Raw genomic sequence first — 26,764 nt, forward strand, 5'->3', positions numbered from 1 at the left:
GATCGGCGAAGTGGAGGTGTGGTTCCCTACCTTCACCACCTGGGGGGTGGCCCGTCAGGAAGTCCCGGACCCAGTTGCACAGGGCGGGGTTCAGATCCAGGGCCTCGAGCTTAATGATGAGCTTGGAGGGTACTATGGTGTTGAATACTGAGCTATAGAGTCAATGAACAGAATTCTTGTCCAGGTGGGATAGGGCAGTGGGCAGTGTGATGGCTATTGCATCGTCCGTGGATCTGTTGGGACGATATGCGTATTGAAATGGGTCTAGAGGGTCAGGTAAGGTAGAGGTGATATTGTCCTTAACTAGCCTCTCAAAGCACTTCATGATGACAGAAGTGAGTGCTACGGGGCGATAGTCATTTAGTTCAGTTACCTTAGCTTTCTTGGTTACAGGAACAATGGTGGACATCTTAAAGCGAGTGGGGACAGCAGACTGGGACAGGGAGAGATTGAATATGTCCATAATCACTCCAGCCAAGCTCTCAAGATGCTGAAAGAAAGAAATAATATTTCTCCACTCCTGCCCCGAATCAAAATGGTGTATAATTTTACTTAAAGAAATGCTTAATTCTGCCGGACTTCATTTTAAAATCAGGCTATGTGAGAGGTTATACAGTCAGTGTCCAGATTTGAGTTAGGCTATATTGCTATGGAGGCCTGCCTCAGTAACGGAGAGGGAAACACTGCTCTTACTCTGGACTTCGAAGTTCATACAAAGTTGCTTGAATAAAGAAGTTGAACGATCGCGAAGGAAGGAGAAACTGGAGTAAGGGGAACGGATAAGGACAAGAAAAGACAAGACTATTTTGACGTTGTCGTGGTGAAAATCTAAAGACTCGACACTCGCGTTGTGTTTTGTGGCCAAACATTGTGATAGAGGTTTTCCTGGAATCTGTGACTCTCTGAGAACAGCAGAGGTGGAAAGAGGAAAGACCTTCGCACACCTACTTCCCTTGCCTGCTGCTTGGATCCACCTGGAGATCTGTTCATTGTCTGCCCTGGCCTGTCTCTCCCTGTCTGGTACAGGTACGCCCCCAATGGCTATAAGTCGTTATATATTACATTTTTTCCATTTTTCATTTTGCTATTTGCCTCCTGCATGCTTTGTTGACTACAAACGTTCTTTACCCAACCGCGGGACATACAATGTTTGTTCCCACACTCGGGACTCTGACTCTCTATTGGTTACACAGACTTTTAGCCTCCCATCCTCTTCTAACCACCTCTCGCCGGCTTTGTATTCATGTTACCTGATGAAATTGCTGTGCAATATGATCTTGTTGCCATCTGATGCACATTCAGATGTCATAAATCAGCCCTGCAGAGCTCTCCTTGTCCTATACCGTGCCTTGATTGTATTACTGTTGATGATATCTGGAAATGTGCATGTACACCCTGGCCCATCTACTGTTGATGATATCTGGAAATGTGCATGTACATCCTGGCCCATCTACTGTTGATGATATCTGGAAATGTGCATGTACATCCTGGCCCATCTACTGTTGATGATATCTGGAAATGTGCATGTACACCCTGGCCCATCTACTGTTGATGATATCTGGAAATGTGCATGTATACCCTGGCCCATCTACTGTTGATGATATCTGGAAATGTGCATGTAAACCCTGGCCCATCTACTGTTGATGATATCTGGAAATGTGCATGTAAACCCTGGCCCATCTACTGTTGATGATATCTGGAAATGTGCATGTAAACCCTGGCCCATCTACTGTTGATGATATCTGGAAATGTGCATGTACACCCTGGCCCATCTACTGTTGATGATATCTGGAAATGTGCATGTACACCCTGGCCCATCTACTGTTGATGATATCTGGAAATGTGCATGTAAACCCTGGCCCATCTACTGTTGATGATATCTGGAAATGTGCAGGTATACCCTGGCCCATCTACTGTTGCTAGCCCCAATTCTGACTTATGCTCTGATATCTACTTCACTGATTTCTGCTCTCGTAAAAGCCTCGGTTTTCTGCACATTAACACTAGAAGCTTATTGCCTAAAATGGATCAATTGAAAGTGTGGGTTCACAGCTCCAATCCAGATGTGTTGGTCATTACTGAGACGTGGTTAAGGAAGAGTGATTTGAATACTGATGTTAACCTTCCTGGTTATCACCTTTTTCGGCAAGACAGATCATCCAAATGTGTGTGGGGGGGGGGGGCTATCTTCACCAAGGATCACCTTCAGTTCTCGGTTGTCTCCACTAAGTCTGTCCCCAAACAATTTGATTTGCTGGTTTTAAGTATTAAACTTTCAAATGTCTCTTTGTCGTGGCTGGGTGACTGTTGCTGGGTGACTGTTGCTGGGTGACTGTTGCTGGGTGACTGTTGCTGGGTGACTGTTGCTGGGTGACTGTTGCTGGGTGCTATCATTCTCCATCAGCACTGGCCTGTACCCTATCTGCCCTAAGCTCTGTCCTGGCCCCTTACACTAAATTTGAATTTGTCCTGCTAGGTGACCTAAACTGGGACATGCTTAAACCACCTGACCAAGTCCTAAAGCAATGGGACTCCCTAAATCTTTCTCAGATTATTACCAATCCCACGAGGTCTGACTCCAAACACCCAGAAAAGGCTACTCTCATCGATGTTATCCTCACAAATAATCCTGTTAGGTGTCAGTCTGGTGTTTTCTGTAATGACCTTAGTGATCACTGTTTTACAGTCCGTGGTCGTAATGGATGCTCAGTGAAACGACCTGTCCTAACTTGTCATTGACCCTTGCTAAAATACATGAACTAGCCTTTGTAAAATGGTATAGAATCAGCTTTATCCCCTCTATTGGACCTTCTTTTTTGATATGTTCAGTGGTATTGTTAAACACTCCCCTATAAAGAAAATGGGAATTAAAAACAGGTTCAGCCCCTGGTTCAAACGTTATCTTAAAATGACTCTACCTCAAGAAAAGCATTTGGCGAAAGGCTCGGCACACGCACGCATACTCGGGCTGACTGGCTCTCATTGAGGTAAATGAGAAATAAGTGCACTCAGGCTACCAGAAGGCCAAAGCTAGTTACTTTAAGGAGCAGTTCTCTCTCTGTGGGTCTAACCCCAAGAAGTTCTGGATAACGGTTAAAGAACTGGAGAATAAACCCTCCTCCTCACAGCTGCCCATGTCCCTTAATGTTGATTACTGACAAGAAGCACATGGCTGAGCTCTTTCATCACCACTTCATTAAGTCAGGACTCCTATTTGACTCAGCCATTCCTCCTTTACCATCCAACATTTCCTCATCTCCCACCCTTTCTAATGTGACTATCCACAATGCTTCTCCCTCTTTTTCCTCTGCAACCGCTACAAAGTTTCTCTCTGCAGGCAGTTACTCAGTCGAAGGTTTTAAAGGAGCTCTTGAAACTGGGTCAGGTGGTTTAGACCATTTCTTCTTTAGGTTGCTACCCCTATCATCGCCAAGCCTATCTCCAACCTTTTTAACCTGTCTCTCCTGTCTCTCTCGTCCTTTATTTAAAGGGGGAGATCAAGCTGATCCTAACTGTTATAGGCCTATTTCTATTTTGCCTTGTTTATCAAAAGTGTTGGAAAAACTTGTCAATAATCAACTGACTGGCTTTCTTGATGTCTATAATATTCTCTCTGGTATGCAATCTAGTTTCCGTTCAGGTTATGGACGTGTCACTGTAACATTAAAGGTCCTCAATGATATCACCATTGCCCTTGATTCTAAGCAATGTTGTACTGCTATTTTTTTTCACTTGGCCAAAGCTTTTGATACAGTAGACCATTCCATTCTCGTGTCTCTGAGGGGTCTTTGGCCTGGTTTACTAACTACCTCTCTCAAAGAGTGCAGTGTATAAAGTCAGAACATCTGCTGTCTCAGCCACTGCCTGTCACCAAGGGAGTACCCAAAGGCTCAATCCTAGGCCCCACTCTCTTCTCAATTTACACCAACAACATAGCTCAGGCAGTAGGACTCTCTCTCATCTATTTATATGCAGATACAGTCTTATACTCAGCTGGCCCCTCCATGGATTCTGTGTTAAATGCTCCACAACAAAGCTTTCTTAGAGTCCAACAAACATTCTCTACCCTTAACCTTGTTCTGAACACCTACAAAACAAAGGTCATGTGGCTTGGTAAGAAGAATGCCCCTCTCCCCACAGGTGTGATTACTACCTCTGAGGGTTTAGAGCTTGAGGTAGTCACAAGTACTTGGGAGTATGGCTAGACAGTACACTGTCCTTCTCTCAGTACATATCAAAGCTGTAGGATAAAGTTAAATCTAGATTTGGTTTCCTCTATTGTAATCGCTCCTCTTTCACCCCAGCTGCCAAACGAACCCTGATTCAGATGACCATCCTACCCATGCTAGATTACCGACACATAATTTATAGATCGGCATGTAAGGGTGCTCTCGAATGGCTAGATGTTCTTTAGCATTGAACCCCTCTGTGTGTGTCCCCCATTTAAGATCTGCCCATCTTCCATGGAAGGATCATATTAGATGACCCTCGAAGGCAGCTGTCAATCAAAAGAATGAGATTAAAATCTTCTGATCAAACAACCCCTGTGCATGTACGCTGTATGTGTGTGTGTGTGTGTGTGTGTGTGTGTTTGTGTAAGGTGCTGCAACACCTTGTAAAAAGCCACTCTTCCACCCAATCCATTGCACAGTGATTTCCCCATCTTTTATCCATTACCCAATCATCCAATCAGCAGAGGTACTGTATATACAGGTCTTTATTTGGCTCAGACCACCCCTTCCTCTCTTCTCTTTCTTTGTATTTCTGCCCAGCATAGTGTTCCAACTCCTGTTTTGCATCAAAACCTGCATCTGTCACACAGTGAACATGAGAGGGCAAGAGAGCGAGAGACACAGTGAACATAAGAGGGCAAGAGAGCGAGAGACACAGTGAACATGAAAGGGCAAGAGAGCGAGAGACACAGTGAACATGAAAGGGCAAGAGAGCGAGAGACACAGTGAACATGAAAGGGCAAGAGAGCGAGAGACACAGTGAACATGAGAGGGCAAGAGAGCGAGAGACACAGTGAACATAAGAGGGCAAGAGAGCGAGAGACACAGTGAACATGAGAGGGCAAGAGAGCGAGAGACACAGTGAACATGAGAGGGCAAGAGAGCGAGAGACACAGTGAACATGAAAGGGCAAGAGAGCGAGAGACACAGTGAACATGAAAGGGCAAGAGAGCGAGAGACACAGTGAACATGAGAGGGCAAGAGAGCGAGAGACACAGTGAACATGAAAGGGCAAGAGAGCGAGAGACACAGTGAACATGAGAGGGCAAGAGAGCGAGAGACACAGTGAACATGAAAGGGCAAGAGAGCGAGAGACACAGTGAACATGAGAGGGCAAGAGAGCGAGAGACACAGTGCCTTCAGAAAGTATTCATACTATTTGACTTGTTCCAACATTTGTTGTGTTACATCCTGAATTTAAAATGGATTATATCATTTTTTCCCCTCACAATACCCCATAATAACAAAATGAAAACATGTTTTTAGAAATTTTGGGAAATGTATTGAAAATGAAACACAGAAATATCTCATTTACATAAGTTTTCACTCCTGAGCCAATACTTTGTAGAAGCAACTTTGGCAGCGATTACAGCTGTAGTCTTTCTGGGTAAGTCTCTAAGAGCTTTCTACACCTGGATTGTAGCTCCCGAGTGGTGCAGCGTTCTAAGTGACTGCATCTCAGTGCAAGAGGCATCACTACAGACCCTGGTTTGAATCCAGGCTGTATCACATCCGGTCGTGATTGGGAGTCCCATAGGGCGGCGCACAATTGGCCCAGCGTCGTCCGGGTTTGTCTGGGGTAGGCCGTCATTGTAAATAAGAATTTGTTCTTAACTGACTTGCCTAGTTAAATAAAGGTTAAATAAATTTTTTAATTGTGCAACATTTGCCCATTATTCTTATCAAAATTCTCAACTAAATTAAGCGAACAGTATAGCCTAATTTATTGGCACTAGCGCAGAGCATCGGCCTTTTCCCCAGTGAGTATATTCAGTCTTTATTATTGTTGGATCCGTGTGAATTCCCTCTTCCAGGCTAGATGGATGTCATATTGTGTTGTCTCCCCTTCTCCTAGGCCTATTATGTGGATTAGACAACATTGATTTTATTGATCGGTTTGTCAGTGTCAGCAGAGTAGGCTACCATGTCATTTTTATAGTATTAAAAAAGACTCTGCTAATGTCTCCAGTCATATAAAGAGTAGTAGAATTGCATGAAATACGTTCATAAAAGGGAACATGTTTTCTGTACAGAGAAACATATCTGATATAGCCTATAACCTAGGCCACTACGCACTCAAGCCATACATTGAAAGGTCTTTCTTGCCTAAATGATGACTATCCAATCTTCATCACATTATGAATAGCAGGCTATCTTACATAAGTCTGCAAATGTTATGTTATGAATGGAATGCTTTATGATAAAATACACATTTTTATGGTGAAAATTAGCACTTCCAAACTGGAAACTCACGCCCCGCCTATGAGTACATTTCCCTTGATCTGCCATTTTGAAGTCGCCGTCTTGTGACTGTTGAATTTGTATAGCGCCTCACAATCATTACAGCCTACATAACATAGCCGGCACTGCTATCATCCTCTGCTATTCACCAAATCTTTCCCAAAACATTAGACTACTGTTCTGGCCCTCCTATTTATTTTCAACTCTCCATTTCACTTTTTTCAAAAGTATTTGTCAGTTGGCGTGTATTTGTCAGTTGGCGTGTATTCGTCAGTTGGCGTGTATTTGTCAGTTGGCGTGTATTTGTCAGTTGGCGTGTATTTGTCAGTTGGTGTACATTTGTCAGTTGGCGTGCATTTGTCAGTTGGTGTGCATTTGTCAGTTGGCGTGCATTTGTCAGTTGGTGTGCATTTGTCAGTTGGCGTGTATTTGATAGTTGGTGTGTATTTGACAGTTGGTGTGTATTTGTCAGTTGGTGTGTATTTGTCAGTTGGCGTGTATTTGTCAGTTGGCGTGTATTTGTCAGTTGGCGTGTATTTGTTAGCTGGTGTGTATTTGTCAGTTGGCGTGTATTTGGCAGCTGGCGTGTATTTGTTAGGCTACACACTAACGCCAGATACAGAGAACAAAATATAAACCTCAGTGTATCCTATAGATATCAACTGCACAGTAATTAGACATTCATGGATTTTTAATGCATCGTTTTCTCTTTATTCAATCCACCCACACTTCATCTACACAATATTTCATGACCCAAAAGCTGCCTGCGGGTTATGAGTTGACCCGCACATCACTAGTGTGTGTGTTTAGGTGTGGCACCCCCTCACCTCCAGCAGCTCGTCCCCTACGCGGATGCGTCCGTCCTTGGCGGCGGGGCCCCCGGGGCTGATGCCTACCACAAAGATGCTGAGGCAGGAGCGGTCCTTGTTTCCAGCCAGGCTCAGACCCAGGCCCTGGCGTTCCCTGTCCAGCTCCACACACAGCAGCTCCCCGCACAGCTCTCCGTAACGCAACCTGATCAGCTCTGGGGGGACAGGAGCAAAAGAGAGGTGTTAGTTCTAATGCTCTATGTTTCAGTGTTGAAGAGAGTAACATGTGAAAGAGAACAGTGCCAACCATACATCTAGTTTTACACACGCACTAGAAAAGTTCTTAAAGGCAATCACCCTGACTGAATACTGGACATAGACACATGAAGGCGGCACACACAAGCGTTCTATAATAACACTATTAGTTGGTGTTTCTTACATCTGCAAACAGCTAGTTTGTCTTCTCTTAGCAAATTGTGGCTAAAACCTGTTAGCCACTAATGCTAATAACACGTTAGCTGGTTAGCTAATAAATGTACTGAGTCAGAGCAAATGTACCTGGCTATACAGCCTGATTATACCAGTGATGGTGAGGACTAAATCAGCTAGTTGTTTGTGCAACAGTATTTTCTAAACCAAAGAGGATTAGGCAAAGCATGAATATGTTAGCTACATGAAGTAGCTATGAGAAAACATTTAATGTAGCCAAAGATTATAGGGTCCCCTAGGAAACACTGACCAACACTTTGGTTCCTATACTGTCACAATAAATCCTCTCTGCCATTTTCATTCGTTGTCATGTCAAACACTGTATTCAAAGTGCCCACTATTATATTCTAACTATAGAATTATAATAATCATTCTATTTCCATGATCCATGATTCCAACAGTTCATCAAAGCGTTTTTTGTTTCACTACTTCCGGCGCCGACAGAGATGGCCGCCTCGCTTCGCGTTCCTAGGAAACTATGCAGTTATTTATTTTTGTACGTGTTATTTCTTACATTAGTACCCCAGGTCATCTTAGGTTTCATTACATACAGTCGAGAAGAACTACTGAATATAATATCAGCGTCAACTCACCATCAGTACGACCAAGAATATGTTTTTCGCGACGTGGATCCTGTGTTCTGCCTTTCAAACAGGACAACGGAATGGATCCCATGCAGCGACCCAAAAAAACGACTCCGAAAAAGAGGGAAAGGAGGCGGTCTTCTGGTCAGACTCCGGAGACGGGCACACCGTGCACCACTCCCTAGAATTCTTCTTGCCAATGTCCAGTCTCTTGACAACAAGGTTGATGAAATCCGAGCAAGGGTAGCATTCCAGAGGGACATCAGAGACTGTAACATTCTTTGCTTCACAGAAACATGGCTCACTGGAGAGACGCTATCCGAGGCGGTGCAGCCAACGGGTTTCTCCACGCATCGCACCGACAGAAACAAACATCTTTCTGGTAAGAAGAGGGGCGGGGGCGTATGCCTTATGGCTAACGAGACATGATGTGATGAAAGAAACATACAGGAACTCAAATCCTTCTGTTCACCTGATTTAGAATTCCTCACAATCAAATGTAGACCGCATTATCTACCAAGAGAATTCTCTTCGATTATAATCACAGCCATATATATCCCCCCCCAAGTAGACACATCGATGGCTCTGAACAAACTTTATTTAACTCTTTGCAAACTGGAAACCATTTATCCGGAGGCTGCATTCATTGTAGCTGAGGATTTTAACAAGGCTAATCAGAAAACAAGACTCCCTAAATTTTATCAGCATATCGATTGCGCAACCAGGGGTGGAAAAACCTTGGATCATTGTTACTCTAACTTCTGCGACGCATATAAGGCCCTGCCCCGCCCCCCTTTCGGAAAAGCTGACCACGACTCCATTTTGTTGATCCCTGCCTACAGACAGAAACTAAAACAAGAGGCTCCCACGCTGAGGTCTGTCCAACGCTGGTCCGACCAAGCTGACTCCACACTCCAAGACTGCTTCCATCACGTGGACTGGGATATGTTTTGTATTGCGTCAGATAACAATATTGACGAATCCGCTGATTCGGTGTGCGAGTTCATTAGAACGTGCGTTGAAGATGTCGCTCCCATAGCAACGATTATAACATTCCCTAACCAGAAACCGTGGATTGATGTCAGCATTCGCGTGAAACTGAAAGCGTGAACCACTGCTTTTAATCAGGGCAAGGTGTCTGGTAACATGACCGAATACAAACAGTGCAGCTATTCCCTCCGCAAGGCTATCAAACAAGCTAAGCGTCAGTACAGAGACAAAGTAGAATCTCAATTCAACGCCTCAGACACAAGAGGCATGTGGCAGGGTCTACAGTCAATCACGGACTACAAGAAGAAATCCAGCCCAGTCACGGACCAGGATGTCTTGCTCCCAGGCAGACTAAATAACTTTTTTGCCCGCTTTGAGGACAATACAGTGCCACTGACACGGCCTGCAACGAAAACATGCGGTCTCTCCTTCACTGCAGCCGAGGTGAGTAAGACATTTAAACGTCTTAACCCTCACAAGGCTGCAGGCCCAGACGGCATCCCCAGCCGCGCCCTCAGAGCATGCGCAGACCAGCTGGCCGCTGTGTTTACGGACATATTCAATCAATCCCTATACCAGTCTGCTGTTCCCACATGCTTCAAGAGGGCCACCATTGTTCCTGTTCCCAAGAAAGCTAAGGTAATTGAGCTAAAGGACTACCGCCCCGTAGCACTCACTTCCGTCATCATGAAGTGCTTTGAGAGACTAGTCAAGGACCATATCACCCCCACCCTACCTGACACGCTAGACCCACTCCAATTTGCTTACCGCCCAAATAGGTCCACAGACGATGCAATCTCAACCACACTGCACACTGCCCTAACCCACCTGGACAAGAGGAATACCTATGTGAGAATGCTGTTCATCGACTACAGCTCGGCATTCAACACCATAGTACCCTCCAAGCTCGTCATCAAGCTCGAGACCCTGGGTCTCGACCCCGCCCTGTGCAACTGGGTACTGGACTTCCTGACTGGCCGCCCCCAGGTGGTGAGGGTAGGCAACAACATCTCCTCCCCGCTGATAAACAACACTGGGGCCCCACAAGGGTGCGTTCTGAGCCCTCTCTTGTACTCCCTGTGGCCACTTACGCCTCCAACTCAATATATATATATATATATATATATATATATATATATATATATATATATATATATATATATATATATATATATATATGCCATTTTTTTAAAAGTTTTTTTTTTAAATTGTGCAACATTTGCCCATTATTCTTTACAAAATTCTTAAACTTCTGTCAAATTGGATGTTGATCATTGCTAGACAACCATTTTCTTGTCTTGCTGTAAATTTTCAAGTAGATTTACATTGAACAAAAATATCAACACAACATGCAACAATTTTTAAGATTTAATTGAGTTACATACAGTTCATTATATGAAAATCAGTCAAATTAAATAACTACATTAGCCTCTGATCTACGGCTTTCACATGACTGGGAATACAGATATGCATCAGTTGGTCACAGATACATAAATTCAGAAAACCAGTCAGTATCTGTTCTGACCACCATTTGACTCACGCAGCGCGACATATCTCCTTTGTATAGAGTTCAGGCTGTTGATTGTGTCCTGTAGAAAGTTGTCCCACTCCTCTTCAATGGCTGTGCGAAGTTGCTGGATATTGGAAGGGAACTGGATCGCGCTGTTGTACACGTTGATCCAGAGCATCCCAAACATGCTCAATGGGTAACATGTCTGGTAAGAATGGAGGTCATGGAAGAACTGGGACATGTTCAGCTTCCAGGAATCATGTACAGATCCTTGTGACCGTGCATTATCATGCTGAAACATGAAGTGAAGGCGGCAGATGAATGGAAGACAATGGGCCTTACGATCTCGTCACAGTATCTCTGTGCATTCAATTTTCTATCAATAAAATGCAATTGTGTTAGTTATCCGTAGCTTATGCCTGCCCATACCATAACCCTAATGTCACCATGGTGCACTCTGTTCACAACGTTGACAACAGCAAACCGCTCGCTCACACAACACTATACATGTGATACAGTTGAAACCGTGATTCATCCGTGAGGAGCACACTTCTCCAGCGTGCCAGCGGCCATCGAAGGTGAGCATTTGTCCACTGAAGTTGGTAACGACACCGAACTGCAGTAAAGTCAAGATGCTGGTGATGAGGACGAAGATGAGCACGTACAATGCATTCGGAAAGTATTAAGACCCCTTCCCCTTTTCCACATTTTGTTATGTTACAGCCTTATTATAAAATGGATTTAATAAAAAAAAATCTATCTACACACAACAAACCATAATGACAAAGTGAAAACAAGCTTTTAGAAAAATGCATTGAAAATAAAAACAGAGATAGCTTACTTACATACATATTCAGACCCTTTGCTATGAGACTCAAAATTGAGCTCAGGTGCATCCTGTTTCCATTGATCATCATTACAATGTTTCTACAAATTGATTGGAGTCCACCTGTGGTACATTCAATTGATTGGACATGATTTGGAAAGGCACACACCTGTCTATATCAGGTCCCACAGTTGAAAGTGCATGTCAGAGCAAAAGCCAAGGCTTGAGGTCGAAGGAATTGTCCGTAGAGCTCCGAGACAGGATTGTGTCGAGCACAGAACTGTGGAAGGGTACCAAAAAATGTCTGCAGCATTAAAGGTCCCCAAGAACACAGTGGCCTCCATCATTCTTAAATGAAAGAAGTTTGGAACCACCTAGACTCTTCCTAGAGCTGTCCACCAGGCCAAACTGAGCAATCGGGGGAGAAGGTTACCAAGAACCCAATGGTCACTCTGACAAAGCTCCAGAGTTCCTCTGTGGAGAGGGAGAACCTTCCAGAAGGACCACCATCTCTGCAGCACTCCACCAAATCAGGCCTTTATGGTAGAGTGGCCAGACGGAAGCCACTCGTCAGTAAAAGGCACGTGACAGTCAAAAGGCACCTAAAGGACTCTCAAACCATGAGAAACAAGATTCTCTGGTCTGATAGAACCAAGATTTTACTCTTTGGCTTGAATGCCAAGCGTCATGTATGGAGGAAACCTGGCACCATCCCTACGGTGAAGCGTGGTGACGGCAGCATCATGCTGTGGGAATGTTTGTCAGCGGCAGGGACTGGGAGAATAGTCAGGATCGAGGGAAAGATTAACTGAGCAAAGTACAGAGATCCTTGATGAAAACCTGCTCAAGAGCGCTCATGACTTCAGACTGGGGGCAAATGTTCACCTTCAAACAAGACAACGTCCCTAAGCACACAGCCAAGACAATGCAGGAGTGGCTTCGGGACAAGTCTCTGAATGTCCTTGAGTGGCCCAGCCAGAGCCCGGACTTCAACTCGATCGAACATCTCTGGAGAGACCTGAAAATAGCTATGCAGCAAAGCTCCCCATCCAACCTGGCAGAGCTTGAGAAGATGTGCAGAGAGGAATGGGAGCTTGTAGCGTCATACCCAAGAAGACTCAAGACTGTTATCGCTGCCAAAGGTGCTTCAACAAAGTAAAGGGTCTGAATTTTTATGTAAATGTGATAATTCTATTTTTGTTTTTGTATACATTTACAAACGTTTCTAAAAATCTGTTTTTGCTTTTTCATAATGGAGTCGTGTGTGTAGATTGATGAGGGAAAACAATTAGGAATTAGAAGAAAGTCAAGGGGTCTGAATAATTTCTGAACGCAGGATCAGCCCTGGTGTTGACCCATGTAGATAAGCTTTCCTGAGACGGTTACTGACCATTTGTGCAGAACTTCTTTGGTTGTTCAATCCCACAGTTTCATCAGTTGTCCGGATGGCTGGTCTCAGATGATCCCCCAAGTGAAGAAGCCGGATGTGGAGATCCTGGGCTGGTTACACGTGGTCTGCGGTTGTGAGGCCGGTTGGACGTACTGCCAAATTCTCTAAAATGACGTTGGAGGAGCCTTATGGTAGAGAAATTAACATTAAATTCTCTGGCAAAAGCTCTGGTGGACATTCCTACAGTCAGCATGCCAATTGCACGCTCCCTCAAAACTTGAGACATCTGTGGCATTGTGTTGTGTGACAAAACTGCACATTTTAGAGTGGCTTTTTATTGTCCCCAGCAAAAGGTGCGCCTTTGTAATGATCATGCTGTTTAATAAGCTTCTTGATATGCCACACCTGTCAGGTGGATGGATTATCTTGGCAAAGGAGAAATGCTCATTAACTTCTTATGGCTGGGGGGCAGTATTGAGTAGCTTGGATAACTAAACGGCCTGCTCAATAACACATATGGAATCATGTAGTAACCAAAAAAGTGTTAAACAAATGAAAATATATTTAATATTTGAGATTCTTCAAAGTTGCCACCCTTTGTTTTGACAGCATTTCACACTCTTGGCATTCTCTCAACCAGCTTCCAACAGTCTTGAAGGAGTTCCAGCATATTCTGAGCGCTTGTTGGCTGCTTTTCCTTCACTCTGTGGTCCAACTCATCCCAAACCTCAATTGGGTTGAGGACAATTTAATCCATTTTAAATTCAGGCTGTAAGAACAAGGGGTGTAAATACTTTCTTTAGGCACTTAGGGAAGGAGGGGGAGAGACAGAGGAAGGTGAGAGAACAGAGATAGAAAATAAAAACATTTTTTTTACAGTGGTGAGAGAGGGGAAAAGAGAGAGAGAACGAGAGGGAGTGAAAGAGAGAGACAAAGAGAAAGAAGGGAGGGAGAGAGAAACAGAGAGAGCGAGACAGAAGGCTTTCATTCCTGTCACACTATAAGAAGAGTAATTAAAAGTCCCAAGAGGTTCATCAATTCCAACCAATAAAAAGGAGGGGGAGAGAAACACTCCATGAGAGTAAAGGAGGTCAGAAACAGAGGGAACGAGGGAAAAGAGGAAGAGAGAGAGAGACTTTAGAGGTAGTACCTATGGATGGGTTGAGGAAAAAAAAGTAGGATGAGAGAACAGGAGAAAAGAGGCAGGGAAGGAGGGAAAATGGTCCTTCTGTAGCTCAGTTGGTAGAGCATGGCGCTTGTAACGCCAGTGTAGTGGGTTCGATCCCCGGGACCACCCATACGTAGAATGTATGCACACATGACTGTAAGTCGCTTTGGATAAAAGCGTCTGCTAAATGGCATATATTATTATTATTATTATTAAAAGAGGGAGAGAGACTTATAGTAAATGTGGAGAAAAGTAGGAAGAGGGGAAAAGAGATCAGGGGTGGTGAGTTGGGAGGGAGAAAGACAGAGAAACTAAAGGGAAAGAAAGAGTTAGAAGAAAGTGGATGAGTTGAGAAAGGGGAGACTGGAAAGAAGGCAGGCAGAGAAATGTTGACAGATAGAGGGATGAAGAGAGAGGGGGATAGTGAGAAAGGAAAGATTGTGAAAATAGAGCTGTAAAGTGCAGGGAACTGGTCCGAAACGTCTTTCTTCTTAATCATCATTTGATATTTGAGTCATGAAGGCAGCAGAGGCTTTAATCTCAGTCTGCTGTTTGATTTTGGGGATCGACATCTGCATTGAGTAGAAAACAGTGGCACATAGAGCAAAAGGTCAAAAGTGGATTGTTATTTTAGTGTTGACATGTCTTGTTGACATTCTGAGTATGAAGCAGGCCTAGAATCAAATTTAGGTAAAATCCACATTCTTTAAAAAAGGTTAATTGACATTTAATTTAGTATTGATAAGAATACCAACCGTGAACTCTTTGTGACCTTGAGGCACACACACGCAAACAGTTAAGGAGCACTATCGGAACAGTGTGGGAGGCAGGACAGCTGCTGCTGGCTTAATTAGTGATCACTCATCTCAGAAGGGCCGGTGTGTGTGAGTGAGTGAGTGAGTGAGTGAGTGAGTGAGTGAGTGAGTGAGTGAGTGAGTGAGTGAGTGAGTGAGTGAGTGAGAGAGAGAGAGAGAGAGAATGTCTGTGTGTAGTGTGTGTGTGTGTGTCACAATCTTGGAAATGAGCAGACCAAGGTGCAGCGTGAGTATAGTTCCACATATTTATTTAAGTGAAACTAATAAAACAACATAACAAAACTTAACTTGAGGAAGTAGTGCCCAAACACACTAACCAACACTCAATATCCCACAAAACACAGGTGGGGAGATAGCTACCTAAATATGATCCCCAATCAGATTCAACGATAAACAGCTGCCTCTACTTGGGAACCACATTAGCACCAACATAGAAATATATATACTAGATCACCCCCTAGTCACACCCTGACCTACTACACCATAGAGAACCAAGGGCTCTTGACTGGGCACCGGTGCAGAGGAAGGCTCCGGCCTTGGGGCGGAACTGAACGCAGTGCCTGGACTGGGCATTGGTGCAAAGGAGGGCTCCGGCCATGGACTGCAATAGCATCGAATAGTCCCTGCGATATGCAACTGTTCAGGGAAGTCAGGAACCAATACACGCAGTCAGTCAGGAAAGCTAAGGCCAGCTTCTTCAGGCAGAAGTTTGCATCCTGTAGCTCCAACTCCAAAAAGTTCTGGGACACTGAAGTCCATGGAGAACAAGAGCACCTCCTCCCAGCTGCCCACTGCACTGAGGCTAGGTAACACGGTCACCACCGATAAATCCATGATTATCGAAAACTTCAACAAGCATTTCTCAACGGCTGGCCATGCCTTCCGCCTGGCTACTCCAACCTCGGCCTACAGCTCCGCCCCCCCCCCGCAGCTACTCGGCCAAGCCTCTCCAGGTTCTCCTTTACCCAAATCCAGATAGCAGATGTTCTGAAAGAGCTGCAAAACCTGGACCCGTACAAATCAGCTGGGCTTGACAATCTGGACCCTCTATTTCTGAAACTATCCGCCGCCATTGTCGCAACCCTTATTACCAGCCTGTTCAACCTCTCTTTCATATCGTCTGAGATCCCCAAGGATTGGAAAGCTGCCGCAGTCATCCACTTTTTCAAAGGGGGAGACACCCTGGAACCAAACTGTTACAGACCTATATCCATCCTGCCCTGCCTATCTAAGGTCTTCGAAAGCCATGTCAACAAACAGGTCACTGACCATCTCGAATCCCACCGTACCTTCTCCGCTGTGCAATCGGGTTTCCGAGCCGGTCACGGGTGCACCTCAGCCACGCTCAAGGTCCTAAACGATATCATAACCGCCATCGATAAAAGACAGTACTGTGCAGCCGTCTTCATCGACCTAGCCAAGGCTTTCGACTCGGTCAATCACTATATTCTTATCGGCAGACTCAGTAGCCTCGGTTTTTCGGATGACTGCCTTGCCTGGTTCACCAATTACTTTGCAGACAGAGTACAGTGTGTCAAATCGGAGGGCATGTTGTCCGGTCCTCTGGCAGTCTCTATGGGGGTGCCACAGGGTTCAATCCTCGGGCCGACTCTTTTTTCTGTATATATCAATGATGTTGCTCTTGCTGCGGGCGATTCCCTGATCCACCTCTACGCAGACGACACCATTCTATATACTTCCGGCCCGTCCTTGGACTCTGTGCTATCTAACCTCCAAACGAGCTTCAATGCCATACAACACTCCTTCCGTGGCCTCCAACTGCTCTTAAACGCTAGTAAAACCAAATGCATGCTTTTCAACCGTTCGCTGCCTGCACCCGCACGCCTGACCAGCATCACCACCCTGGATGGTTCCAACCTTGAATATGTGGACATCTATAAGTACCTAGGTGTCTGGCTAGACTGTAAACTCTCCTTCCAGACTCATATCAAACATCTCCAATCGAAAATTAAATTAAGAGTCGGCTTTCTATTCCACAACAAAGCCTCCTTCACTCACGCCGCCAAACTTACCCTAGTAAAACTGACTATCCTACCGATCCTCGACTTCGGCGACGTCATCTACAAAATTGCTTCCAACACTCTACTCAGCAAACTGGATGCAGTTTATCACAGTGCCATCCGTTTTGTCACTAAAGCACCTCATACCACCCACCACTGCGACTTGTATGCTCTAGTCGCCTGGCCCTCGCTACATATTCATCGCCGGACCCACTGGCTCCAGGTCATCTACAAGGTCAGAAGGGTCAGAAGTTTACGTGCACTAAGTTGACCCTGCCTTTAAACAGCTTGGAAAATTCCAGAAGATGATGTCATGGCTTTAGAAGCTTCTGATAGGCTAATTGGCATAATTTGAGTCAATTGGAGGTGTCCCTGTGGATGTATTTCAAGGCCTTCCTTCAAACTCAGTGCCTCTTTGCTTGACATCATGGGAAAATCTAAAGAAATCAGTCAAGGCCTCAGAAAAAAATGGTAGACCTCAACATGGCTGGTTCATCCTTGGGAGCAATTTCCAAATGCCTGAAGGTACCATGTTCATCTGTACAAACAATAGTACACAAGTATAAACACCCTGGGGCCACACAGCCGGCATACCGCTCAGGAAGGAGACGTGTTCCGTCTCCTAGAGATGAACGTATTTTGGTACGAAAAGTGCAAATCAATCGCAGAACAACAGCAAAGGACCTTGTGAAGATGCTGGAGGAAACAGGTAAAACGAGCCCTACATTGACATAACCTGAAAGGCCGCTCAGCAAGAAGCCACTGGTCCAAAACCGCCATAAAAAAGCCAGACTACGGTTTCCAACTGCACATGGGGATAAGATCGTACTATTTGGAGAAATGTCCTCTGGTCTGATGAAACAAAAATAGAACTGTTTGGCCATAATGACCATCGTTATGTTTGGAAGAAAAAGGGGAAAGCTTGTAAGCCGAAGAACACCATCCCAACCGTGAAGCACATCGTCATGTTGTGGGGTGCTTTGCTGCAGGAGGGACTGGTGCACTTCACAAAATAGATGGCATCCTGAGGCAGGAAAATGATGTGGATATATTGAAGCAACATCTCAAGACATCAGTCAAGAAGTTAAAGCTTGGTCGCAAATGGGTCTTCCAAATGGACAATGACACCAAGCATACTACCAAAGTTGTGGCAAAATGGCTTAAGGACAACAAAGTCAGGGTATTGGAATGGACATCACAAAGCCCTGACCTCAATCCTATAGAAAATGTGTGGGCAGAACTGAAAAAGTGTGTGCGAGCGAGGAGGCCTACAAACCTGACTCAGTTACACCAACTCTGTCAGGAGGAATGGACCAAAATTCACAAAACTTATTGTGGGAAGCTTGTGGAAGGCTACCCGAAACGTTTGACGCAAGTTAAACAATTTAAAGGCAATGCTACCAAATACTAATTGAGTGTATGTAAATGTCTGACCCACTGGGAATGTGATGAAAGAAATAAAAGCTGACAAAAAATGATCTACGATTATTCTGACATTTCACATTCTTAAAATAAAGTGGTGATCCCAACTGACCTAAAACAGGGAATTTTTACTGGGATTAAATGTCAGGAATTGTGAAAAACTGAGTTTAAATGTAGTTAGCTAAGACGTATGTAAACTTCTGACTTCAACTGTATATTTGTTAAAGGTATATTCTGTAACTTTAGTTTCCAGTCAGAAGTACAGCCCCTGTAGTCTGGCCCCAGCTCTGTTCGTGACCTTACAGTTTACAAGAAAGACATTTCACTGTACTTGTGCACGTGACATTGAAACTTGTTTGCTGTCATTATCAAGTCATGACAATGAGTGGCAGGGAGTTGGCATGATAGCGCCAACAGTCGGACACTACAGCCCCTTGCACTTGTTTGTAAATAGAACTGCCAGTGCCAATGAGTTATAGGAATTAACCTCCCTCGAAACCAAAGATGACACACAGACACAGTAGGGGGTCTATAACACATAGAGCGTTGCTCAGCCTCTAGAGTGTTGACACTGTCACACACTGATGCCTCAATTACAGAGGAACACATACGCACACACAGGTGCGCACAAAGACGCACTCACCTCACACACACACACACACACACACACACACACACACACACACACACACACACACACACACACACACACACACACACACACACACACACACACACACACACACACACACACACACACACACACACACAGAGAAAATCAAAACAAACCCAATCCAGTGAACTCATGACAAAACACCTCATGTCTATAAATTGATAAATTGTAGTTGTCCTCTGGTGTTTAATGTTTGTTGATTCACTGTCTTCTTGCTGGAAGGGAGAACACACAATACAAATGTTAAAAAACACATAACTGCCATCTCTCTACAATAAGCAACCACTTCCCTGGACACCTACAGTAGGGAGTCAGTGACCCAGAATGTGAGTTAGAATGGTTGGATGCAAAACAATGGCAGAAGTGGGACTCTGGCCTTTCCCTGAACAAAAGACATGGTTTCTATGGATAATAGGTGTGGCATCAGAATATAGGACAGCCCAGCCACTGTCCCCCTTTCCATCCCTCTCTCTCCACAGAGTTAAAGATCATAGATATTTTTAAATAGTGACATGAGGAATAAATACACAGTGAATAACAAAGACAAATAAGGGGTAAAAATAACATGGCTACATACAGGGAGTACCAGGTAATAACATGGCTACATACAGGGAGTACCAGGTAATAACATGGCTACATACAGGGAGTACCAGGTAATAACATGGCTACATACAGGGAGTACCAGGTAATAACATGGCTACATACAGGGAGTACCAGGTGATAACATGGTTATATACAGGGAGTACCAGCTACATACAGGGAGTACCAAGTAATATGGTTATATGGTTATATACAGGGTGTACCAGCCACATACAGGGAGTACCAGGTGATAACATGGTTATATACAGGGAGTACCAGGTGATACCATGGTTATATACAGGGAGTACCAGGTGATACCATGGTTATATACAGGGAGTACCAGGTGATACCATGGTTATATACAGGGAGTACCAGGTGATAACATGGCTATATACAGGGAGTACCAGGTGATAACATGGCTATATACAGGGAGTACCATGTAATAACATGGCTATATACAGGGAGTACCAGGTAATAACATGGCTATATACAGGGAGTACCAGGTAATAACATGGCTATATACAGGGAGTACCATGTAATAACATGGTTATATACAGGGAGTACCAGGTGATACCATGGTTATATACAGGGAGTACCAGGTGATACCATGGTTATATACAGGGAGTACCAGGTGATAACATGGCTATATACAGGGAGTACCAGGTAATAACATGGCTATATACAGGGAGTACCAGGTAATAACATGGCTACATACAGGGAGTACCAGGTAATAACATGGCTACATACAGGGAGTACCAGGTAATAACATGGCTATATACAGGGAGTACCAGGTAATAACATGGCTATACACAGGGAGTACCAGGTAATAAACATGGCTATATACAGGGAGTACCAGGTAATAACATGGCTATATACAGGGAGTACCATGTAATAACATGGCTATATACAGGGAGTACCAGTTTATACCATGGCTACATACAGGGAGTACCAGTTTATACCATGGCTACATACAGGGAGTACCAGGTAATAACATGGCTACATACAGGGAGTACCAGTTTATACCATGGCTACATACAGGGAGTACCAGGTAATAACATGGCTACATACAGGGAGTACCAGTACTGAGTTAATGTGCAGGGGTACGAGGTAATTCAGTTTGCTATGTACATTTAGGTAGGGGTAAAGTGACTTGGCAACAGGACAGATAAGACTGAGCTGTTGCAGCAGCGTACGTTGTGAGTGTGAAAGTGTGTGTGTGTGATGGGGTGTCAGTTAGGGATGTTAACGGGTAACCGTTAATAGGTTACCCGCGGAAAATAGATTTGCCCGGTCATGCTTATCGGTCTATAGGGCCATTTATATAATTCAGTAGAATTAAACTGCCGCGTTGTTTTAATTCCAGTCCAGTGATAACTCCCGAGTGGTGCAGCGGTCTAAGGCACCGCATCTCAGTGCTAGAGGTGTCACTACAGGCCCTGGTTCGATTCCAGGCTGTATCACAACCGGCCGTGATTGGGAGTCCCATAGGGTGGCACACAATTGGCCCAGCGTTGTCCAGATTAGGGGTTTGGTCGGGGTAGGCCGTCATTGTAAATAAGAATTTGTTCTTAACTGACTTGCCTAGTTAAATAAAGGTTCAAAAAACAAAACAAAAAAGACAATCCCTACAAAAAAATTGTTGAAGGTGACAGTGGGAAAAGCATCTTCCATTACTAACCCATCGGGGCTTTAGAACAAGCAGGATGCACAAACTGTCCACATCAGACTAATATTAGCATATCTCTCTTCAAATATATACAAGCCTGTTGATTATTGACTAGGTCTGCATCCCAAATCCTGGGCTCTGGTCAAAAGTCCACTGTATAGTGAATAGGGTGCCATTTGGGATGAACCCTAGGAAAAGCCTGTCTATCAGTCCAGGCAACACAGCCATTCTACTGGAGGGGAGTGATTGCATTATGTTAAGGGAAGGTGAGAATCCATTTTGTGTTGCACATGGAAACAGGGCTGCTAAATCAGGACAGACTCACAGTTGTAGTTTGTGATAACTCAGCATTTGTCAGTGGAATTGGATTTCGTCAAGTTATAAAGACAATCTGATTAGCTGGAAATGCAAACACTTAAAACACCCACAACACCAGATCGACACACACACACACACACACACACACACACACACACACACACACACACACACACACACACACACACACACACACACACACACACACACACACACACACACACACACACACACACACACACACACACACACACACACGCACACGCACACGCGTTTCCCCTAGACATTAAATATTACATTTGGTGTTGGCGGAAGTGGATGAACACACAAACATTGCTCAACTCACATACACACAGAGTGGATGTGTCCTCTCCTGCAGTGTGTCCCTCCAAACACACACACACCAGTTCCAACTGTTGACTACAAAGCTTCTATCCCCTAAAATTAATTCCCATTCAGAAACCATGCTGGCTATTGCTACATTATTATGATAGCGAGCAGGGTGTCTAATTAGGAATAGGCTACCTGGAGCGGGATGTAGCTCTGTGTGCTATATTAGCGTAGCATCATATTAATGCGGGAGGAAAGGGAGCACATCTCACTATGAAAGCTCATTAAAACATGACAGCCAACTCTGCATGGCTACAGCCCCTTATTAAGTAGCAGAAATGTTTCTGCCCATTACAAAGTCTCTCCTCTCCATCTGGGGAATAGAGTTCACTGTGTAGATTCCTCACAGTACATTGTGGAAATCTTTGCTAGTCTCTTATGAATTACGTGTTCCTTTTTTCTGTACTTTTGACATTGTTCACATCAGAGTCTGATTGTTGCAGGTGCGTGGAAATAATTTGATGATATCTTAAGAGAAAATGAAAACCTGCACACTGATCTTGCCGGTATCCCCTTTTCAACCGGTATCCCCTTTTCAGCCGGTATCCCCTTTTCAGCCGGTATCCCCTTTTCAGCCGGTATCCCCTTTTCAGCCGGTATCCCCTTTTCAGCCGGTATCTCCTTTTCAGCCGGTATCCCCTTTTCAGCCGGTATCCCCTTTTCAGCCGGTATCCCCTTTTCAGCCGGTATCTCCTTTTCAGCCAGTATCCCCTTTTCAGCCGGTATCTCCTTTTCAACCGGTATCCCCTTTTCAGCCGGTATCCCCTTTTCAGCCGGTATCCCCTTTTCAGCCGGTATCCCCTTTTCAGCCGGTATGTCCTTTTCAGCCGGTATCCCCTTTTCAGCCGGTATCCCCTTTTCAGCCGGTATCTCCTTTTCAGCCGGTATCCCCTTTTCAGCCGGTATCCCAGCTTTCCCCTTTTCAGCCGGTATCCCCTTTTCAGCCGGTATCCCCTTTTCAGCCGGTATCCCCTTTTCAGCCGGTATCTCCTTTTCAACCGGTATCCCCTTTTCAGCCGGTATCCCCTTTTCAGCCGGTATCCCCTTTTCAGCCGGTATCCCCTTTTCAGCCGGTATCCCCTTTTCAGCCGGTTGCTTTCCCCTTTTCATCACGGCTGCTTTCTAGGAACTGATGCTCGAGTTAAGAGAGGGCTACGCATGGTGAAAGTAAATGAAGCTCTCTGGTAAAGCACAACTAGACAGTTTTCCAGGGATTTTGTGTGACTATTAGTGGGAATTGAAGTCATTCCCAGACACTTCTGACCAATTACTGAATACAGTAATCATTCTGCTTATCTAACAGGGAGACATGTAGAAGCAGAGAGAGGAAGACCGCAGATACTGCAGGATTTTGTTCCAACTAGGCACCACACACCCAACCAACTGAGCTAATTGGCTTCATCCAAGATTAATATGTGCGTGTGATTGTCTCTCTCTGTGTGTGTTTGTGCGTGTCCACGCTTCCTCGAAGACGATGAATGTGTGTGTGTCTCCATGCTCCCTCTAAGATGAATGAGTGGTGGTGCAGCACCAACATGGGGAAGACAAGTCCACCATGCCCAGTGAGCAGCAGCACACAGCCATCATCATTTACCACATAAACCTTCCCATGAGAGTACTGATTTACATTCACCAGGGCACACAGGTGTAGGCGACTCAACGACAGGGGGAGGGCAGAGGCAGACAAACACACAGAGAGAGAGAGAGAGGCAGGCACACGGAGATAAGCTGGCACACACACACACACACACACACACACACACACACACACACACACACACACACACACACACACACACACACACACACACACACACACACACACACACACACACACACACACACACACACACACACACACACACACACACACACACACAGATAAGCTGACAGGTATTGTACAAAGACACAAGCACACAGATGAGCTGGCACGTACAGTACACAGACACACACACAAGGGTGGAGCGCACAAAGAGGCTGCCATGCACACATATACATTGTCCCACATAAACACAAAGCTAGACTGTTTCTCCTATCAGAGTCAGACATCTACCTTCTCCTTTTAAAACACTGATCGAGAGAACTTCCATGTCATTGCATTCACTTGGGATGTAATTGGAAGAATTCACAAGTGGCTGCCTCTGCTCTGACCCTCATTGGTTAGAATTAATTGTAGACAGGGATAATAGGAAAATATATTACAAACAAATGGGGGATTGGAAATGATATAGACAAATACATTGGGAGTAGAGACAGTCTATCTGCAATATTAAAGCTGATCCACCCCGTAAAAAATAAAGGATATAAAAATATATATATTAGACATGGATAAACTAAACGATCTCTACACCAGAAGATTGTGTATGGACTGTATGTGTGAGAGAGATAATTGCCTGGTTTAGCTGAGGTGAAGCACCACAGTAAGGACAAGTGTTTATCTGAGAGTTCCTCCACTCCTCAACACCTGTTTCTACAGAATGGTCCTTGCACAGGGAGAGGAGTAGCAGATAGAGAGGGAGGAAGAAATGGGAGAGAGAGAAAGGGGGTGGAATAGAGGGAGAGAGAGGGAATAGATCAAATGAGAGGAAAAAAAGAGATGGACATAAAAGGAGAGTAAAACATATGAATAGAGGGACAGAGATAAAAGGCTGCCGACGTCTCATCAGAGCAGTCTGAAGTGGACAGACAGACTCTACACTGGTGTGGGTGACTCTTGGCTATCTTCTGAGTGTTTGCATTGGTGACAAAGTGGGCTCAATGTCTCCATATTGCAGTCTACACACACGTCAACCCACTGGCCCCTCGCTCTTAACTCCCTCGTCCCCCGGTGTTACTGCACAGCGGCCGGCAAACACTCCCCTTAGAGCACGCGGAGGACACACACACACAACCCAGAAACAAACAACTACAAATAAAGGGATGTCTTCACATGAGACTGGCAAGAACAGCAACACACACACTCTGACACACACCTCCTGATTCCCTGCCTGCCCAGACTAGAAAGCCAAACAAGCTTATTAAAGATACACACTGACCTGGCAGCATGGTCCATGCTTCACTCTTCACCCAGCAATCCTGAGCTCAACATCCCCATGCGCCAGTGTGTGTTTGTGTGTGTTTGTCGGTTGTCAACCTCGTGGCGTTGGTTGGCAGCGCTGCCTTGAGCAAGGCTGAAGTATGGTGAGAATCTACTGAGAACACACATAGAAAGGAGAGAGAAGGGAGGAGGAGAGAGGAGAGCGACTGCTTGCCATCCAGCTCCTGTGCGGAGTGCACCACACTCACATGCCTCAGCATCCCTCTACCCCCCTCTCTCCCTCTCCACACTATGAGAAACCATAGAAGAGACAACTAGTCTTATCTGTCCCACTTGATCCATAGAGAATCATTATATTTGACTCTATCTTGCCCTTGCCACTTGTCTCTACCTCTCTCAAGCAGGGCTGATTGGATTTGGTGTGCGTCAGTTTGTGTGCCTGTGTGAGGATGTAATCATTGATCCATCCCTTTATTACATGTGTGTAAACTTGCATGTGTATAATAGTTTGTGTGTGTTTGTGTTAGAGAAAGTGAGAGGCAGAGAGGAGGGAGCTATCGCTGCAGTAGAGACAATGGGGGTTGAGGGGAGGGAGGGGGGAATGACACGACAAACTGGTGGTGATTGAGAATGCTCTGCACCACTGCTCTGGCTGGCACAGCAGGAGCTGTGTGTGTATGTGGGCACCATTTAACAGACATGGTTCATTAATCAAGAGTAGAGGGACTGGTGTGTGTTGTGTGTTAGCTGTGGGGTGCGAGAGCAAACGTTTCATTACTGTCTGTTTAGCACATTATGATGGCGTATTGAGTCACTTCACGATTTGGCAGCCCAGTCCGCCCACTGGAACACACACACACACACAGATATTGCTATTCTCCTCATAGCACCTGTCTGACAAACTGGTGTCACAAATCCAACGTGACGCCGCTCACTCACTGTCAAACAGACAGACATCAACAGTTGACTGACTGTTTAGGAGAAGAAATATACTCAACAACCGTCTCAATGACTCATACATCAAACACATAATCTGACCCTCCCAACGACTCAAACATCATCTGACCCTCCCAACGACTCAAACATCATCTGACCCTCCCAATGACTCCTACATTAAAAAATATTTATTTCTACATCATCTGATATCAGTACAATTTCAATGACCAGTTTACAAACACCATCTGCAGCAGCATCTCAGACACCTGTACGCACGCACACGCACAGCATATCATCCCGCTTTCAATCAAGAAACTGTTAAATCGGCCTTCCGAGTGGCGCAGCGGTCAAAGGCACTGCACTGCACCCGGGTTTGATCCCAGGCAGTGTCACAACTGGCAGTGACCAGGAGTACCATAGGAAGGCACACAATTGGCCCAGCGTCGTCCGGGTTAGGGCAGGGTTTGGTCGGGGGGGCTTTACTTGGCTCATTGTGCTCTAGCGACTCCTTGTGGCGGACCGGGCGCCTGCAGGCTGACCTCACTCATCAGTTGAGCGGTGTTTCCTCCGGCACATATGTGCGGCTGGCTTCCGGGTTCAGTGGGCGGGTGTTAAGAAGCGAGGTTCGGCAGGTCATGTTTCGCAGGACGCATTACTCAAACTTTGCC

General features: G+C 45.1%; 1 protein-coding gene across 1 annotated transcript in view; it reads right to left on the reverse strand.

The window, feature by feature from the left end:
• Positions 1-26,764, reverse strand: part of LOC123997587 (multiple PDZ domain protein-like) — a 230,892-nt gene that overhangs the window by 76,621 nt on the left and 127,507 nt on the right. Inside the window, exon 24 of the mRNA XM_046301983.1 lies at positions 7,301-7,497. Coding sequence (XP_046157939.1) covers positions 7,301-7,497 — 197 coding nt within the window. The remainder of the gene's footprint in view (positions 1-7,300; positions 7,498-26,764) is intronic.

This window comes from Oncorhynchus gorbuscha, linkage group LG02 (genome assembly GCF_021184085.1).
Source record: "Oncorhynchus gorbuscha isolate QuinsamMale2020 ecotype Even-year linkage group LG02, OgorEven_v1.0, whole genome shotgun sequence".
NCBI lineage: Eukaryota > Metazoa > Chordata > Actinopteri > Salmoniformes > Salmonidae > Oncorhynchus > Oncorhynchus gorbuscha.